This window comes from Humulus lupulus, chromosome 9 (assembly GCF_963169125.1).
Source record: "Humulus lupulus chromosome 9, drHumLupu1.1, whole genome shotgun sequence".
Lineage (NCBI taxonomy): Eukaryota > Viridiplantae > Streptophyta > Magnoliopsida > Rosales > Cannabaceae > Humulus > Humulus lupulus.
This window is the reverse complement of record NC_084801.1, coordinates 179,384,300-179,405,207: the sequence shown is the minus strand read 5'-3', so window position 1 is coordinate 179,405,207 and position 20,908 is coordinate 179,384,300. Positions and strand designations below refer to the sequence as shown.

At 38.8% G+C, this 20,908-nt stretch overlaps 1 protein-coding gene across 1 annotated transcript; it reads left to right on the top strand.

Annotated features, from left to right (window-relative positions):
- Positions 1–12,151: 12,151 nt before the first annotated feature.
- On the top strand, positions 12,152–14,554 carry LOC133800368 (uncharacterized). Its single transcript, XM_062238327.1, has 3 exons — positions 12,152–12,716; positions 13,017–13,100; positions 13,275–14,554. Exons 1-3 carry the CDS (start codon positions 12,152–12,154, stop codon positions 14,552–14,554), a joined length of 1,929 nt encoding a protein of 642 aa, XP_062094311.1.
- Positions 14,555–20,908: the final 6,354 nt, after the last annotated feature.

Sequence of the window (20,908 nt, the reverse complement as noted above, 5' to 3'; positions counted from 1 at the left end):
CATGATAGAACCCATTTATTATCCCGCTGAAATTGCAGCCAAGACCTATATATGTATATATTTTTCTAATAGCAAATAGACATTTACAGAAAATAATTCCACACCAAGAACCTATACTGAGATGACATGTCAGAACAATGATTACCTGTGTGAATGCTTGATATCCCTTTAGTATTTCCAACACAATAGCCTCTCCTTGTGACCTGCGAAAGTGACTCAAAGCTAATTAATAAAAGGAAAAAAAAAAGCATTACTAGAATACTATTTTTATAATCCTACTACAAATGCATTGGTACAAAGTTAACCAAACCTTGACAAAATAAGAGACAATGCATCAAGTATGGTCAACCAAAATGAATCAACCATTGAGAGATAGGGATGTGTTGTTTTCCTGGTAGACTTAATAATAGGTGGATTAGAATCACATCTCGGAGATTGAAGCTGGTACACAAGACAAGCTAGTCAGCCCTCAGATGAACTGCTTGCTTTATTATATAGAAGAAATCTTATAGAAAATAAAATAAATACCTCACCGACATCCATTTCTTCATCTGTTAATGCAGCCACTGTAAAGACAACTCCTAACAAACCCTCAACAGCCAGAGTTATATCTTTCTGTAATGCACTTTCAGCTATGCCCTTAAGACGTGAAAAATTATAGAAAATATTTGTGTGATATTGAAGATGTAACACCAGACACATAGTGAAGATGTGTTTTGGCTTTGCCATAAACATAAAATGAGATCAAATCCAATCAAAGTAACTTTGCTTTCCCAAATTATAAAAGCTATAACTATAGTGGATGGTTATCTAACAAGTGATTGTCAATACCACCCAAAGATATAAACCATGGTTGATTTTCTTTGTATTCTATATCATGATATATTTTGTCTATATTAAAGGAAGTCCAAAAATTTGTATAAGGTTTTGTCTAGCTAGAGTACCGGCATTGCAGGTAAAGGAATAATGTTGTTGAAGCAGCCACCGCATAAGGAAATATAGTCCAAATTCCCTGTGTGATTACACAACACAAGTCAAATCCACATAATTGAAACTTTTAACAACATGGATTTAGCTTTTAAGAGATAAATTATATGTGCATACCACAACCGTTGTGACAGTAGCTAGGGCAAACAATGGGCGCTCTCTCATCAAGCATCTTATCCCTAGCTGTTCTCAGAAACAGAATAAATGATTATTAGTTCTCCATTCATGACAAATATGTACAACAGAACATTAGAAAAAACTGCCTAAAATTGAAATTTCAATGATCCCTCGGTTTTGAAATTCTATATTGAAGGTGTTAAACATAAATTAGTCATAGCCTTCATTTAATTGACCCGTCAGATACACTAGTGTATTAGTACTCAACAAAAATTCATATATTCAATCTAATGCAATGGGATTTTAATAAGAGCTTAACTGACCTGAATTGGAAGAGTGACCAAACCACCACCACAAACTCCAACAAAGAAACACTCAGCAGATGTTCCCTGCTTACCCAAAAAAACACATCAATCCTAGGGCATGAGCATAAATACTAGACCAGAAGAAATGGGACAACAACTTCTCATTTTTCTTTTTTTTTTGTGTTTAAATTAATTTATTGATTGTAAAACTATATAAAAAAAAACAAGCTCAGATGGTAAATTAGTCATTGAACACTAACAGCTAGAAATGTAATGTGAGCCCAGCACAGGTCAATGCAATGTGATCATCCAAATTCACAATCTTCCTCGCCGTTCTACACAAAACTAACCAATAAGAGAAGATAAGCTTATGTTCATCAGCATAAAATGATTCCAAAACATGAGCATTGCCAACTCCCAGTTCTTATTTAACATAGACTCTAACTAGTTTAATCTCCACTTCTTATAAAACTACACAATCTAAAATAATCCAAATTTCAAGGCTCATGCCTCATGGGGTAAGGGATATAGCTAAATCTCTCTCTATTTCCTCTATCCCCAAAAACTAAACATAAATTCATACACCTGTTGGGGTTAATTGAGTATCAAAGTTCAGTAAGATTATGCAAAAAAGAGCCAATTCCAATATCAAAACAAACCCAATGAATTTCAATTTCCAGCAAAAGTACATTTAAAAAAAAAACACTACATTTCCTTTCTTTCTTACTCCAAATAAAACCCCTAAAATCATAATTTCACAAAAACTAGATCAACCCAAACCCCCATAAAATGCAAATCGTTTCGGCCTCATCAAACTTTACAAACATCTAAACATAAAACCCTAGTTCAAGTTCAAAATCTCACTCCACTCAAATAAAAAAAAACGAGAAAATACCAAAATAAAACTCAGTTTGGAAAGAGAAAGAGAACCTGGAGTCATGAAGTTTAGCAGTGGAATTTTTTTTAAGCCTCATCGCGTGCTCAAATCCCGCACATCGTCTCTGTAATTGCAAGTAGAGAGAGAGAGAGATATCGTTCCATTGCTGAGACTGAGAAAGAACACGAGGGGAAGGAAAATCGTCCCTGCCCGAAGTCCATCCCTGAGACATAGAAGCCCCTGTACCCTTCCACTCATCCTTCGGCCATGCGAGAGAGAGAGAGAGAGAGAGAGAAGGGATAGAGAGAGAGACCGAGTGAAGGGGAAAGGCGTGAGGCGTGAGGCGTGAAGGTTAGGGTAGAGAGAACCCATTTCAGGAGAGCATTTTCTTTTGTTTTGTGATTTTAGAGAATGAAAATGAGAGTTAACAGTGGGGAAAAAGTAAAGGCGGGATGTTTTAACAAAAAAAAATCATTTGGCAATGTATTAACGTTTTTGGCTAATCAATAATAACGCTTTTAAAATTGTGTAATATTTTAATATTTAGTCAAATTTGTTGTAGTGGTATTATTAAGGCATTTATAAACTGAATTGAGGATTTGTTTATTGCTAGAATTCTTGATTGGTGGTGTGGAACTCATATTTCAGAGCCAAAGCTAGAGTTTGGAACTCAAAATCACCATTTGGTGTTTTGATGTGTTTTGGTGTGTTTTATAGTATCTTATTGATGTTTGTAGTCTATCTTAGTTATTTAAGGTTTGTTTGGGTCAAAAATTTGGTTGGAGTATGAGTTTTGGGTCTGAGATGCAGAGGAAAATCATGGTTTACGATTTTGGGAAGAACACTTTAATTTTGGGCTCGTTTTGGGATTCTGACGACCTAGTGCAATCGCGATAGGATGTGGCGCGACTATGCTAGTGTCTCAGAAAGCAAAGGATTTTGAGTTCAATTTTGGGTTTCTAGGCCACCAGCATGACCATGTCAGGGTCAGCGTGACTAAGCTAGTGCCCCAGAAACGCAAAAATTTATGTGGGCACGACCATGCCAAGTGCCTTGAATTGGTGGTTTTCTGAATTTTTGGGAATAAGGCTCGAGGTTCTTAAGATCCATTTTGGAGGCCCACTTGGGGGTTCGTCGGACTATTCCATCACCTCGTTGACTGTAATTAGTAGCCCCGAGAGCTAGGTTTTGGTTTTGAACTCGGGATTTGGATTTAATTCCTAATAAGTGTATCATTTACGTTGTGACTAGGGTTTTCGCGAGCCTCGAGACAAGAATCGCATGTAGGGTCATTTCACCTTCCGCGTAGCACTCGAGGTAAGAAAACTGACACATGCATTGATATTAGGGCACTGACCCTGAGTTTGGAACACAGTTACAATCGTGCCTTGAATATGTGTTTAGAGTTAATGCTATACTCTATAATTGAATACGTTACATTTGTTGTTTATGATTGTTTATGTCTGATTGATTATGGGGTCATAATCAGCGATAATCATGTGGAGTTTAGATCGTTATAGCATGACCACTTAGGGGTGTACACGGTTTGGTTTGGTTCGATTTTAACCATATAACCAAATTATTAAAATTTTATTTATTATAAAATAATTAAATAAATAATGGTATTTAAATTTTAATAATAATTATAATTTTAGATTTACTTTTAAGACCATAAAAGTCAACAAAAGGCTTATTGTCTTTGTTGTTGTAAGTGAAGTATTTTGAATCATTTTATAGGAGTTAGAAGAAATGTTTACTTTCTAAACAATGTGGGACTTTAAATTTCTCTTTTTTTAGTTTTTGGAAACTTGTACATGTATTAAATACTACTAAAAACATATTCTAAATAATTAAATTGTTTGGCTTGGATGGTTTGGTAAACTTTATATTAACTTAAGTGTAGTGGTTCAAACATTTGCACCCTCATTTCTAAAAACTATTTTTTAGAAAAAATCATGGTCCGGTTCGATTTAATTGGTTTTAAAAAAATTAGAAATCATGACCAAACCGTTAAAGTTGAGCAGTCCGCTTAAACCGAACCATCGATAATGGTTTCACCAGTTACAATTTTTGGCAGTTTGGTGCTGTGCAATTTGAGTTCTAAACTACAGTTTGCGGTTTATAGAACACCCCCATGGCCACTACGGGGGTGCAGTATGCACCTACTCGGCATAGGTCGTGTACTTATTGAATAGTGAATCTGAGTTTGTTGTGATTTATGAAGCATATATTTGATGTTAATGATTACTTTAATTTCTGTTATATCTAGTTGGGTTTTCTTGCTAGGCCCTAGCTCACGGGTGCTTTGTCGTGCAGGTAAGGGCAAGGGGAAATTGGACCAGCCATGAGTTAGCGAGCTCTAGGGGCGGTGTGTACATACTCAGTCTATTCAGCTGCCATGTTCGAGACTTATTTTGAGGGACTTAGGGTATAGGTTTAGCTTTGCCACTTAGGTCAGCTTTTTTTGTAACTCTTGATATATTTGTATTTTGTGTACAAACTTTTGGAATCCCTTGTAAATATTATAAACCTTTTAATCAAAAGTTTAATTCCTTTTACCAAAATTTTTAGCACCTAAACCATAAGTTCATTTTAATTACACTTTTGAGTCCAAATGACTCGCTTATCGAGTTAAGCATCGTTTTAAACAAACAGTATAACGGTCCTAGATTAGTATGGTGTTACATAATACTTTATGATGAAATGACATTTAATTAATTATTAATAACATATCGGTTCCAGTTCTTTATAATCTCATTATATAAAAAGCACCTCCAGTAAGATATCTTACCACATTAGTAATCCGGATCAAGATTACATGTATTCATAATTCTAGTAAATTGTACTAACAGTTTTTAATTCAAAGATTCCATATAACTTTATTTTACTGCAAACTATTTAAATTTATTTATCTCGTTCTTAATCTTCTCGTACCAATACAAGATTGAAGTCACATTGATGAATTTGACAATTTTCTGAAATTTAAATAATATCATTCAAACAATAATATACGAAAATATTCATTTCATTTATTTATTTCATAAAGAAATTGTCCATTACATATGCTTTAAAGGTACCATTCCCAACAATGCGAAGAATCCAACTTGGTGTTCCTTGGACATGTGAAGATTTATTAAGGATTTCTCCAAGATTTTGAAGCCTCTTTCATAGTTGTTGATGAATGCAGTTTCTTTTGATTTTGGTAAAAAGTGTCACCAAGCTTTTAAAGTACTCTAAGAAAATCTTATTTCTGCACCCATTGTAGTTGCACCAAATTGGCAGTTACCATTTTGAGCTTATGTGTGATACAAGAGACTACGCAATTGGAGCTTTGTTGGGGTAGCAAGTTCTTCTTTTCAATTCAAGATTGAAATTATTTCCAGGTAATTTAAAGTCAAGACGGTAAATCATGAGTGAAAGTAAATACGATCAAGTCAAGTTTGTCATCCTTTTGATACTTTTTTTTTTCTTCTGAGATTGGTGTGCAGCTAGATTCCTCTTCTCCACCTGTTTTATGGTGTAATAATCTAGGCGTTGGTGCTTTAGCCTCTAATCTAGCGTTTCATGCATAGTGCTTGATGTTCATTTCATTCTTGAGAAAGTAGCTAGTAAACAATTATAAATATACTATTTTCCCACCAATGAGCAAGTATTTGATGTTCTTACAAAGTCTTTATGTGAGGCTAAGTTTGACTACTTCACATCCAAGACTTAAGTCGAGAATTCTCCTTCAACCTTGAGGGGTATCTTGAGAAAGCTAAATCTACTATTTTAGTTAGTTAACAAGCTGTTAAGTAATTAGTTTTTCACAGCTGTTGCCAACTAATAGTTGTAACAAATTCTCAACTTTATTATATTTGTTACTTGTATTTGACTAAGTTATATATATATAGGACAATTCTTCTATAGGGACTTTACTTTAAGCCCTACCGGTAGGGCTCTCAGTGTTTCTCGACCCGTGAACAGTTTTCGGCGTGACTTTTTTTTATGACCGTGTATATTGTAGCTATTTAGAGCATCCTGGAAATTGTCATAAAATTTTGAATAGTTTACAGTACCAAAAACTAGGTTCAAACATGTTGTTTTCCACGTGCATAAAAAAAATTAGTCAAGCGTGCAACAACATGTTTGAACCTAGTTTTCGGTACTGTAAACTATTCGGAATTTTCTGAAAATTTGCAAGATACTCTAAATAGCTACAATATACACTATCATAAAAAAAATCGTGCTGAAAACTGTTCACGGGTTGTAAACACTGAGAGCCCTACCGGTAGGGCTTAAAGTGAAGCCCCTATAGGAGAATTCCCATATATATATATATATAGTGTTAGGAACTATTATTAGTGCGCAACAGAAATTGCGGTAATTGTAGTATTGTATACAACAAAAAATTTCAAATAAATAACTTTATATGAGGATCATTTAATATGCAATATGTTAATTAATAAAATATTTATATGTAAAAGTAATACGAAATGATTTACTTTTTGTAGCCTATCAAGAATCCTTGAATTTTTTCGTATATATTTTGATCTTCCTATCCTTGCTGGAGTAGTCACACCAAGATCTTCAAGACGTTCTCTACACCTTAAGATGTGGGTAGGCACATAGAGAACATGAATCAAATTTGTGAATCAAAAGTATTCTCAACACATGAGACTCTTTATTATAGACTAGAAAGAAAGGTTTATCCTTTTGTGAAAAAAAGATGATTAGGTTTTCTAATTCTTCTTGTAAAACTCTTCTTTTCCGATTTTCTATCATATAGAATATATAAGTATTATTATCATAATAATAACAATTAAATAAAATTGATTATCTTAATAATAATAAAATAAATGATAATTAAAGACAAAGTCTTACATTCCATTTTAAAAACCATTTTCAAAATGTTTTATTAATTAATTAAATAAAATAAAAAATCAATAACTAATCACTATCAGTAGGGGTACACGCATAGGGCAGTCCAAGAAGCCCCATGCGTGTAACACCTCCCTAAAATAAGGGGAATTAATTTTTTATGCATTTTTATTTTAATTAATTAATAATTAAAAATTCAAATAAAGTATCATATTTTTAAGGAAAAGATAGCAACTTAAATTTCAAAATTCAAAATTTTAAATTTGAATTTCAATTATCATCTTATTATTAATTAAATAAATATAATAATCAAAATCAATTTTGACTATCCATATTTATCATTTCTCACATAAATAAAATAATTGATTAAAATCAATTTCTTTTATTTCTACACAATTTCGAAAATTGCATTAATGCAATAAATTGTGTAATTTTAATTATCACATAATTATATATTTATCCCGAAGAATAAATATTCTTTCAAATAACTCATTCACAGCTTGATTCTTGTATCAACTCTTACCTTGAATAGTGTTGATAGAGCCGCCCCAGGGACCTTTAGACCAAAAATTCCAAGCTCCAATAAATAATAGATTATTAACCAAAACTCTTTGATTCAATTATCATATTTATTAATCTCATGATTACTCCACTATAAATATGAGACTGCACTCTTAAGGATTAAAGACATATATTTACTGAGTACTTTATTGTAACCATAAAGTGTACATTGATATAATCTTTACATACAAATTAATCCTCTATTGATGATTCATAACTAAGTGGGAATAAAATTACCGTTTTATCCTTTTAATTATAACTTAATTCCTAGGGTACCATTGACTTACTAGTGAAGGTTAATTCATAATCTGATTATGAATTGACGTCAATAACATTTTCAGTTCCAAAAGCCAACCCAATAGGGAACCATCATTCAATCTATAAGAAGGTATAGATTCCATATTTGTTAAGCTATGTCCCCAGCCATATACATCATTGAGTCTCCAAAACAATAGTTCTTAGCCTAGCCATTTTGACAAACCATAAAGCATGAATCAAAGGATCAAATGACATATATAGGAGTTCATAGTAACTTCAAGATTAAGATCAATTTGTATATGATCATCAGTTGATGTGTTTTATAATACTATGAAACAGTATTTAAACAAGTATTATCAAATCACATCTGGTCCAGTTCTACATACTCTCAGTATGCAAAGTACCTCCACTAAAGTGTCCTACTACACTAGTAACCCGGATCTAGGTCACATGTATTCATAATACTAGTGGACCGTACTAGAAGTAATTAATCTAAAGATTCCACAAATTTATTTTACTGCGAACTATTTAAGTCCATGATCTCAATCTCGATCCTCTCATACCAATATAAGATTGAGACCACATAGATGAACTTGGGAATTTTCTAATATTTACTTAATATTAATAATAATAATATAGTACATAAGCTACATATACATAATAATTCAATTCATTTATTCATTTCATTAAAACCATTGTCAAATACAATTGCTATAAGGGCACAATTCCCAACAATCTACCACTTGCCCTAAAGAAAATGAGGCATTTCCCTCAACCCCATGCTTCTTACATGACCCTAAAAAGATTTAATAGATAAAGTCTTTGTGAACAGAACTGTAAGATTATCTTCAGATACAATCTTTAAGATAATAACATCTCCTCGGTTGACTATCTCTTGGATTAAGTAATATTTCCTCTCGATGTGCTTTCCCCTCTTGTGATTTCTGGGTTCCTTTGAATTAGCTACTGCCCCATTGTTATCACAGTATAGAACAAGTGGCTTATCCATGCCTAAAACAACTTATAGATCAATATAGAACTTCCTAAGCCACATAGCCTTTATAGCTGCTTCACAAGCTGCTATGTATATCATCATCAATTATTGTGTTTTATAATACTATGAAACATTATTTAAACAAGTATTATCAAATCACATCTGCTCTAGTTCTACATACTCTCAGTATGAAAAGTACCTCCACTAACTAGCACTACACCAATAACCCCTTTTTATAATACATGAATACAACATTTGTAAGGACCAATATTTTTTGTATGACAAATTAGGTCCAGTCGCGTCTGGAATGGAATTTTGTTATGTCTGGAGTATATTCGTTTTTGGTTAGTGTCCACATTAGCATGTGTGTAAAGCAAGGCTGTTAGTGAGTTACAGCTGTTAGTTTGTTCGGGATTATACCTAATTACAGCCAATGATATATATTGGGCTGGTTAATTAGTTATAACGAACTTTCTTTGTTCGAGAGATTCGATTGGGTGTTTTTGCTCTGTTTTCTTTCTTTTTCTTCCATTGATTTTTACAGGTGTTGGCAAGAAACTCCATTGAAGATGGTTGAAGGTTTCTGTGCAAGCTCTGGAATCTAGCCGTGATTGCTGAATGAGTTCAGCTGGGTCTTGATGTTATAGATCCGAAGGTTTTCGGATTTGAGATATTGTTGAAGGGAGTTCAACATTGAAGCAAGGGGGTCTTGCATTTGTAACCAAGGGATTTGGTTGTTTAGGGTAGAAAGCTTCATTGTATTTTGAGATAGTTTTTACAGTTTTTACATATTGATTCTTGAACTGGTTTATGTAAAATTACTTCTGAATATAGTGAGAGTTTTTACCCTGGTTCAGGGAACCCAAGCACTAGTCGGCTGAAATGTGTTTTCAGTGCAGATGAAGCTTGTAATTCTTGTGTGTCAACTCTTATAATTGTGTTGTTAATTGTTGACGGTGAAATCTCGTCAACGAAATTAGGTCGGAAAACTCAAAGGTAAATGCGGCGATCTCTAGATAAGAACTTAGAATTAACTTATGAAAGGATAAACACAGATGAACAATGGAGTGAAAAAATGTATATTTCTTAATGGCCTCTGCATACAATGAATTTTCCAACACCCTTTCAGGTGGTTTTAGAGTTCATTTTATAGTAGGCTCTAATGGCCTTAGGTACATAGTGGTCCAGGGGACCATGTGGTACATACGTACTGTGTCAGGGGAGTGGCTCCAGAGGCTGAGGTCGTACACCCCATACAGGAGCAGGTGTCAGGAGGATGTCTCCACTACTCGTCTGTATCCATGTCTGATGCGTGGTGGCAGGCGTAGTGGTGCAAGAGGTAGTGCTGTCGGCTCTGACCTATGGCCGTAGACGTACGGACCATAACTCCTATCCTTGCATACCCACTCCTGGCATTCCCACTACTTGTCTGGTAGGGGTACTATATCCGTACTCTGACTTCTTTAGGTTCGTAGGTACATTCCATATTCATGCGTGTACCTTGCCCCTTGTGAGTATTCTCACCTCCAAGGCCATGGAGGAGGCCATGGGCGAGGCCATGGAGGAGGCCATGGGCGAGCCCATGGAGGAGGCCATGGAGGAGGCCATGGGCGAGGCCATGGAGGGGCCGAGGCCATGGAGGAGGCCATGGGCGAGGCCATGGAGGAGGCCTTTGGGCCGAGGCCATGGAGGAGGCCATGGAGTGAGGCCATGGGGCCGAGGCCATGGAGGAGGCCATGGGCAAGGTCATGGAGGAGGCCATGGGCGAGGCCATTGAGGAGGCCATGGGGCCGAGGCCATGGAGGAGGCCAGGGGCGAGGCCATGGAGGAGGCCATGGGGCCGACGCCATGGAGGAGGCCATGGAGTGAGGCCATGGGGCCGAGGCCATGGAGGAGGCCATGGGGCCGAGGCCATGGAGGAGGCCATGGGGCCGAGGCCATGAAGGAGGCCATGGGCGAGGCCATGGAGGAGGCCATGGGCGAGGCCATGGAGGAGGCCATGGGCGAGGCCATGGAGGAGGCCATGGGCGAGGCCATGGAGGAGGCCATGGGCGAGGCCATGGAGGAGGCCATGGGCGAGGCCATGGAGGAGGCCATGGGGCCAAGGCCATGGAGGAGGCCATGGGGCCGAGGCCATGGAGGAGGCCATGGGGCCGAGGCCATGGAGGAGGCCATGGGCGAGGCCATGGAGGAGGCCATGGGCGAGGCCATGGAGGAGGCCATGGGCGAGGCCATGGAGGAGGCCATGGGCGAGGCCATGGAGGAGGCCATGGGCGAGGCCATGGAGGAGGCCATGGGTGAGGCCATGGAGGAGGCCATGGGCGAGGCCATGGAGGAGGCCAAGGAGTGAGGCCATGGAGGAGGCCATGGGCGAGGCCATGGAGGAGACCATGGGGCCGAGGCCATGGAGGAAGCCATGGGCGAGAGGGGCCTCGCGAGGCTACTGAGCCTTGGCATAGGCCATGGGGCCGAGGCCATGGAAGAGGCCATGGGCGAGGCCATGGAGGAAGCCATGGGCGAGAGGGGCCTCGCGAGGCTACTGAGCCTTGGCACCTATGCCTTGCCAACGTGGACCACTTGGCATCGACTCCACGAGAAACGAACCCAGACTCGTGTTGTGATGGCGTGATGGCTTCCCGAGACGACGGTGGCCTTAGGGCCTTGCCTCGGCCTCATACTTTCTCTTGATGGGATTATGAGCATCAACATTTCTCATGAGATGATCTCCTGTATTCAACAAGGCCTACAGGCTCGAGCCCAATAGCATGAACAAGCGACCCTTATCCCTATGTTCCAACCAGGGACTAAAGAGTTTCTTTTTGGTGGATTTTTGGCATCCACATTAATATACAAGTATAAATCAAGATGAAGACTATAAAACTGGAAAGATGGGCTAAAACTTAGGTTTTTCAATTGGTATCAGAGCCAGGTTCTTCTAATTGTTTTTCTTTCGATCCTCCTATCTTTTGTGTATTGAGATTGAGTTTTGATTTGTTTTCGTGTAATTTGTAATTCTTGTTTTTTCTGGGTTCTCTAGTTGACACTGACCCCCTCTGAGTTCCGACTCTGGGAATATATTGTCTTTTGTTTTTGTTCAATTGTTTGTACAGAATGGAGATGTTCAGAGAAGGAGGTTCTACATCTTGACCCCCAATGCTTGAAGGGGCAAATTATCCTTACTGGAAAACAAAAATGCGTGCATTCTTGAGAGTTGTTGATGAACGGGTGTGGATGGCTGTTGAAGATGGCTGGAAGTGTCCAACCTTTGTTGAAGATGAGGTTGTTAAGCCTAAACAAATGAGTCTATGGACTACACAAGAGATGGAAAGGGCCAATTTTAATTCAAAGGCTATGCATGCTCTCTTTAATGCAGTTTCTACAAATCAGCTGAAAGTCATAGCCAACTGTGAAATTGCCAAAGAAGCTTGGGAGAAACTGAGAATAAAGAATGAAGGAACTGATGCTGTAAAGAAGTCCAGACTGAGGGCTTTGGCAAAAGCATTTGAAAATCTGTCTATGGAGGAGGAAGAAACTGTAATAGAGTTCCATGCCAAATTGTGCGATATCTCAAATGCATCTTATGCACTTGGGAAGACTTATTCAAACGCAAAACTAGTTCGCAAGGTGCTTGGAGTTCTGCCTCGGAAGTTCATGTCAAAGGTTACCTCTATAGAAGGAAATGTCGAGGAACTTGATCTTGATGAGTTAATTAGGTCATTGCAGAACTATGAAATGAGTCTCACCCGGTGGAAGAAAGGCAAGAAGTAGAAAGATCCCGAAAAAGAAAAAGCTGATAATAGTCTTGCATTTGTGCATAAGGAGGAAAAGAAGTTGATCTCAGATGCATCTGAGGGTTTCACTGATGAGACTTTAGCGCTGCTGACCAGGAATTATGCAAAATTCTTGAAGAGGAATTACAAGAAAAACTTTCCAGGAGGAAAAGAGAATGGTCTCAGAAGAAACTTTGGTGGAAACAATAAGCAAACTTAGCAGTTTGGCGACAAGAAAAACAGGGGAATACAGTGCCGATAATTTGACGGATTTGTACATATTCAAGCTGAGTGTGCCAACACTCTTAAGAAGAAGAAAGCCTTAGCAGCTACATGGAGTGATAGTGATGAAGAAAAGAGCTCCACTTCAAGTGACAAGTCTGATGAAGAGAAATAGGTGGTGGCTTTTGTGGCAAAGAGTCGTCAATCAATGTGTTCAGAGGAAGATGAAAACTCAAGCTCAACAGATGAGAACAGTGACGGGAGACAACATGCATATGAGGAGATGTTCGCTCAATGGGAGTATATGGCTAAATAAATCAAAGGTCTCACTAGTGCCAAACAACAACTTGAATCTGAGAAGGATGGGCTGGAGGACACTGTTAAAAAGCTCACAAAACAGCTTGATGAGAAGGACAGTGAGATTTACAAACTGACTGCAGATTTAATAAGGGCTAGACAATCTCTTGAGTTTATCCCTCCAGGAACTGCTACAATTAACCACACTTTGCAGTTACAAAAACCATATGGAGATCAAACATCCATTGGGTACAAAATGCTTTACAAGAAAGGGGAGAATTTAGGAATTTATGATCCCTCTTTGTCCAAGAACAAGGAAGATAAGACTCGTGATGACTCAATGCACAATACTTTTAGTCCTGGTTTTCCATATTCTACTAAACGGATCAGTGTCTCATCTGAACCCATCAAGTTGAATTTCGAAGGAAGGAAGACTATCCTGGATGGTCAGATTCACAAAGAGAGATTTGTTCCCATTTGTCATTTTTGTAACAAAAGAGGACATATTAGACCCAGATGCTACAAGTGGCAGGTGTATTTGAAAGCTATGATCGATCGTTTGAATAGCTTTCAACACTTGAATCGATTTACGGGAAAGTTGCCATCTAGTGAGTGGAAACCAAAATCTGATCTTAACAAAAATGTTGCATTAGTTGCCCACACCTCTCTTTCAGCTTTTCAAGAAGAGCAATGGTACGTCGACAGCGGATGTTCCCGACATATGACCGGCAACAGGAATGTGCTGGTAAACTATAAAGAAGGAAATGAGGGAGCTGTGACCTTCGGTGATGGGAACAAGGGTCAGATATTTGGAAAAGGTGATCTGGTGCTAAATGGAATAGCTCCATTGACTGAGGTGTTGTACGTTAAAGGTCTCAAGGCAAATCTTATTAGCATCAGCCAACTCTGTGACAATGACTACACTGTAAGTTTCTCTAAAACTCATTGTCTTGTTGCAACTAGTGGGTGCTCAGTCTTGACAGGTAATAGAACCAGCGACAACTGCTATGCACTAAGCAATCAAGTCTTATGCAACAGATCCTTTCTTGATAAGCCAGACTTGTGGCACTATAGACTGGGGCACTTGAACTTTAGAGACTTGAAGAGAATTGTGAAACTACAAGCTGTTCGAGGGATACCAGAGATGAAAGTCACTAGAGATAGGTTGTGTGGGCCTTGCCAACTGAGAAAACAGACAAAAGCATCACATCCTCCTGTAAACATGCTTCTCACCTCCCGTGTGCTGGAGTTGATTCATGTGAATTTAATGGGACCCATGCAGAATGAAAGTCTAAGTGGTAAATGATTTGTCATGGTTCTTGTTGATGATTACTCTAGGTACACTTGGGTAGATTTCCTCAAAGAAAAGTCAGACACTTTTGGACTCTTTTCATCCTTAGTTCTCAGACTCCAAAATGAAAAGGAATCTAAGATTGGGAAAGTCTATCGACTTCGAAGTGACCATGGAAAGGAGTTTGAAAACACTGTGTTCTCCGATTTTGCGATCAATTAGGAATAAAACATGAGTTTTCAGCTCCAAAAACCCCTCAACAGAATGGGGTTGTTGAAAGGAAGAACAGGACCCTACAGGAAATGGCTCGGGTAATGATGCATGCTAAGGACATTCCTAAGCGTTTTTGGGCTGAAGCAATTAATACAGCCTGTTATATCTGCAATCGGGTTCATCTGAGAACTGGCACGATACAAACCGCCTGTGAGCTTTGGAAAGGAAGGACTCCTAATGTCAGTCATATGCACATTTTTGGATGTGTGTGTTATGTCCTAAATGATCGAGAACATTTAGGAAATTTTGATCCAAGGAGTGATGAAGGAGTGTTTCTTGGGTATTCGCTTAACAGTCGTGCCTATCGTGTGTTCAACAAAAGAACTCGTTCAGTGGTTGAGTCCATCAATGTTCGATTTGATGACTTAGAAAATTCTGAAGAACCAATGGCAGATGATGAAGCTTCAGTCTTAACTACACCTGTTCCAGTCACAGCTAGCCAAAATCAAATAGTTCCTGACACTCCATCTAGGTCACTTCATACTGAACCAACCGTGTCAGAGGAACAAGAAGCCGGTCCTAGTGGCTCACAGTGTGATGAGGAAGCTACCAGTGCTCTGCAAAAGGAATCTCAACATGCAAAGCTTTATAAAAATGGTACCCCTTCCTGGATTCAGAAGGCTCATCCCCCTGATATTGTTATTGGAAATCCAAATGCTACCATGGTCACCAGAAGAAAATTACAAAATCTGATTGCCTTCGCCTGTTACTTATCTCATATTGAGCCAAAAAGTGCCAAGGATGCTCTTTCAGATGAGTTCTGTCTTGCTACTACGCAAGATGAGATGTTCCAATTCAAACGAAATGATGTGTGGATCCTAGTACCCCTACCTGAAGGAGCTAATGTTGTTGGAACTAAATGGATTTTCAAGAATAAATCAGATGAGTTTGGCACTGTCATAAGGAATAAGGCAAGGTTAGTTGCACAAGGCTACAATCAGGTGGAAGGAGTGGACTTTGAAGAAACCTTTGCCCCAGTTGCACGGTTGGAATCTATTCGGTTACTTCTTGCAATTGCATGCCATCTGAGAATCAAATTACATCAAATGGATGTAAAAAGTGTGTTTCTGAATGGTATTCTCCAAGAGGAAGTTTATGTGAAACAACCTCAAGGTTTTGAGGACCCTCAGTTCCCTGGCCATGTTTTCCAATTGAAAAAGGCCTTATATGGGTTAAAGCAAGCTCCTCGCGCATGTTATGACAGACTTACTGCCTACCTTTTGTCAAATGGATTCACCCGTGGTAGTGCAGATAATACTCTCTTTATCAGGTATCTAACTAATGGAATATTTTTTGCACAGATATATGTGGATGACATAATTTTTGGGTCAACTTGTGAGAATGAGGTTACTAGGTTTGTGGAACTTATGCAAAGTGAGTTTGAGATGAGTCTAATAGGAGATCTATCTTATTTTCTAAGACTTCAAATTAAGCAATCAGATCAGGGAATGTTTATTTCTCAGTCTAACTATACTAAGTCCATGTTAGAAAAATTTGGTTTCACTCAGGTCAAACATGCACGCACTCCTATAGGCACCACCTCTAAACTGAACAAAGATGAATCTGGGGACCCGGTAGATCTAACCCTGTACCGTAGCATGATAGGAAGCCTGTTGTATCTCACAGCTAGTCGTCCTGGCATTTTCTTTAGTGTTGGTCTATGTGCCCGTTATCAAGCCAATCCTAAACAGTCTCATTTTACTTCTATCAAACGTATTTTTAAATATCTTGCAGGGACTATTGAATTTGGTTTATGGTATTCATGTGATACAAATATGTCCCTGGTAAGGTATAGTGATTCTGATTGGGCAGGATCTCTAGATGATAGGAAAAGTACTTCTGGGGGTTGTTTCTATATTGGGAACAATTTGGTCTCTTGGTTTAGTAAGAAACAACATTCTATTTCACTCTCCACTGCTAAAGCAGAGTACATTGCGGCTGGCAGCTGTTGTACTCAGCTCATCTGGCTCAATAAGATGCTCACTGATTATGGCTATCCCTAAAAGTCATTGACCCTCTTTTGTGATAGCACAAGCGCCATTAACATTTCAAAAAACCCAGTTCAACATTCAAGGACCAAACACATTGACATACGTTATCATTTCATTAGAAACAAGGTTGAGTCTAAATTGTTAACAATTTCTCATGTTTCCACTAATGCCCAGTTAGCAGATTTGTTTACAAAAGCTCTTGATGCTCAAACTTATGCACATCTCCGAACCAGCATTGGTCTCTGCATCCATCTGAAAGGTTTGGTGTTTCGTCTGGTCACATTTTTTTTCATGCTTTACCAAAAAAAAATTCCTACGTTTGTGTGAATTACTTGTTTCTTGGTCACTGCTTCTTAATCACACTATTTTTTTTTCCAAGATTTAGAATTGGGCCCTTATTTTCTCCAGCTCAAAAGGCTACCATTATTGGATACAATGGGAAGAGCTTCCCTTGTACCATCATATGCCCTGAGGAGTTTGCTCCTCCTCTTGGTATTTGATGATCAAAATAAATAGAAAGGAGACGGCTACATCTCTGATGATGAGTGAAAGCCAGTGCTGGGTACTTGGAAAACTCAGAGTGTTTGTTGTCAAAAGAGGATATATCAAGTAAAAATAAAAAAAAGTTTTTTTTTTTGAGGAGTTAGTGGACCATTTACTGATTATTGGTCCACATGAGGTCTTTTTGCACACACAAATGAAAATAATGGCTCAAATCTTTTGTTAAGAAAAATTTTGTGTGTTTACTTAGACAGTGTTTCTTCCGAGTGTATATATCACAAACTTCTCTCTCTTTTTTTTTTTTTTGGTAAGCATGATGTGTATATTTTGATCAGATATTTTTATCCATGTTGAGCCTCTCAGGGTTGTTGTTCATAAATCTCTACTATCATTCAAGTTTTTTTTTACACGATGGCTGTTTAGATTCTATTCTTGTTTTATTTTTAAAAAAAAATGTGTGTCTTGTTTGGTCTTTCATATATTAGTGTGGGTTCTTTTTTAATGGGCTTTGTCATTCTTTGTGCACGGTCGATTTCTTCTAGGGGCATTCATAAGGTCTTTCTATAAATATACCATCATTTGAGCTTGTGTGAGTTGTGTTTACAGTGGTCCAATTGCAGAAACCCTAACCGAGTTAGGCATTATGAAGCAAAGAGCCAATCGACGTCGTTCCCATCTCCGATCTTCTCCTGTTGTCAATGTGCCGGTCTCTCCTTCTCCAGAGGTGGCTGTCTCATCCTCTGTGGATGCATCTGTGCCTTCTGCAGTCGCCACATCACCAAGTCGAGTTGTGTCCCCTGCTCTTGATCCTAGTGTGGTTATGGCTATTGTTCCGATTGTGCCTACCGTCGCAGAGTCATCTCTATCTTCTCTGTCGCTGTCCCTTCCCGAGGTGGTGACTGCGTCTGTTCCTACCGTCAGTCCCTCGGACAAAGTACTCCATGCCCGTCTGCCTTCCTCTGTTGGTAAGTCCCCTAAACGCATTACTCGTTCCTCTATTGTGTCTGCGTCCTCCCCTGTTCCATCCTCTCCATTGCCGACCCCAAACACACCATATATTCCTCCTCTTAAGTCGCCTGTTAAGCCGTGCTTAACCAAAACCCCCAAGACTCAGTTTGCCTCCAAACCCAAACCCAAACTCACACCCCCACCCAAACCCACTCCCAACCCCAACCCAAACCCGCACCTCAACCCTAACCCACACCAACACCCCAACCCAAACCTCAACCCACACCCAACCCCAAGCCCCATGTTCATGTGTAGTCCAAAGGAAAAGCTAAAATGCATGAGTCCTCACCTCTCACCAAACCATCGGCTCCAAAACGTAAGCCCAAGGATACTCCGGTTGCACCCTCTCCTAAAAAGTCCAAGCTTACCTCTAGTTCTAAGGATTCTGTGTTGTTTGTTGATCCATCATCTATTCAATATTTTGTTGATTCAACCAAGGCCTCACACTATCAGAGATGGTTTGCTGTGCGAGACTTGTGGCCTGAATATACTATTGAGTTAGAGGATTTTCCTGAGTTAGTTGAACTTTTACAGTCTAGGCATTGGGACAATACCGTGTCTAAATTGGTGTCCCCTCATCCAATTCTCATTAGAGAATTTTATGCTAATTTAGATAAATCTATTATCGAAGGAAAAAATGAGGATTGTCTTACTACATTTGTAAGGGGTAGTCGAATCAAATTTTCCCCGTCCACTATATCTCGTGCACTAAAGGTTCCAAAAGTTCTTAAACCTGAATATAATAAGTCATACCGTCCAGATCAATCTACCATGGGTCATGTTTTAACTGGCCAAACTGATTATGTGTGGGGGAATCATGAGATTCCTGTGACTAAATTGACTTCTTTCTATCGGGTTCTTCATCGTGTGGCCCTGTATAATTGGTTTCCCAACTCTCATCTTTCTTCTATTACACTTGAGATCGGAAAGTTTTTATATGTTGTGGGTACTAGTGTGTCTATTTATTTGGCTACTCTCATTTATGATCGCATTGTTGATGTCGCCTCCTCTACTGGTACTCATAACAAGTTTCCATTTCTGAGCCTGATTCAACTGATTATTCAGCCTGCCAAACCACCGCTGACCACTCATGACTTCCAGGTACCTAATCCTATTTTGTGTAAAGGAATTCTGGCAACTCTCAACAAGAAGGTCTCCTCCACTGCTCCTTCTTCTTCGCAGCCGTCTAAGCTAAAAGCTCCTATGTTTAAAGGTTTGTCGGATTCTAGTTGGCAAGTCCAGTTATATACTGACTTCAAGGCATTCACTAAACGGTACAAGAAAGATCAAAAGTGGAAAAAGGCCTTTGAAGCATCGATGTATAAGCTTGTTCAAGTGGTCAAGGCTCTGGTTGTTCAGTCTAAATATGGCTCTCAGTTATCACCATCGATAGATGTTTCTTCTCCAGCGTTTCATCGGGACTCCTTTGGTGAATCTTCTGTGCCTCCTGAGTCTTCTGTTCCTATTCAGGGGGAGTCCACTAATCCTGCTCCAATTGCATCTCTGGTGCCCCCAGTCTCATCTATAGTGCCTCCTGCTGACACTGTGTTAGACCCATCCGTTCCACCTACGCTTCCTGATGCCTCTCCTAAGGCTCCAGATTCAACTACACCTCTCCAGGGGGAGCAATCAGCTGCCGCTATCAATTGATTATGCTGGAAGATTATGATCAATGAAGGGGGAGATGAACTTCTATTACTTCTATTGTCGTTTTGATCATGTGTTACTCTTTGTTATTTTGATCGCTTAAAACTCTGTTTAGTGCTTTCACATACTCTTTTGTATTTTGTTTGTATTTTGGCTGTTTAAGACTCCGTTTACTGGTTAACCAGACTATTATCGGTTGCATAGTTAATCTTTTGAGTTACATTGTTTTTGTCATTGACCATAATTTGTCAAGGGGGAGAATGTAAGGACCAATATTTTGTGTATGACAAATTAGGTCCAGTCGCGTCTGGAATGGACTTTTGTTATGTCTGGAGTATATTCGTTTTTTGTTAGAGTCCACGTCAGCATGTGTGTAAAGCAAGGCTGTTAGTGAGTTACAGCTGTTAGTTAGTTCGGGATTATACTTAATTGCAGCCAAGGATATATATTGGGCTGGTTAATTAGTTATAACGAACTTTCTTTGTTCGAGAGATTCGATTGGGTGTTTTTGCTCTGTTTTCTTTCTTTTTCTTCCATTGATTTTTGCAGGTGTTGGCAAGAAACTCCATTGAAGATGGTTGAAGGTTTCTGTGCAAGCTCTGGAATCAAGGCGTGATTGCTGGAGGAGTGCAGCTGGGTTTTGATGCTATAGATCCGAAGGTTTTCGGATTTGAGATATTGTTGAAGGGAGCTCAACATTGAAGCAATGGGATCTTGCATTTGTAACCAAGGGATTTGGTTGTTTAGGGTAAAAAGCTTCATTGTATTTTGAGATAGTCTGTAAAGTTTTTACATATTGATTCTTGAACTGGTTTATGTAAAATTACTTCTGAATATAGTGAGAGCTTTTACCTTGGTTCAGGGAACCCAAGCACTAGTCGGCTGAAATGTGTTTTCAGTGCAGATGAGGCTTGTAATTCTTGTGTGTCAACTCTTATAATTGTGTTGT

Excerpts from the sequence above, each read along its gene's own strand:
- LOC133800368 (XM_062238327.1), top strand. The coding sequence starts at position 12,152 with ATGCGTGCATTCTTGAGAGTTGTTGATGAACGGGTGTGGATGGCTGTT. Across the intron at positions 12,717-13,016 it reads TCTCACCCGGTGGAAGAAAG|CTGAGTGTGCCAACACTCTT; the intron begins GCAAGAAGTAGA and ends TACATATTCAAG. Across the intron at positions 13,101-13,274 it reads AGAAAAGAGCTCCACTTCAA|GTCTCACTAGTGCCAAACAA; the intron begins GTGACAAGTCTG and ends AATAAATCAAAG.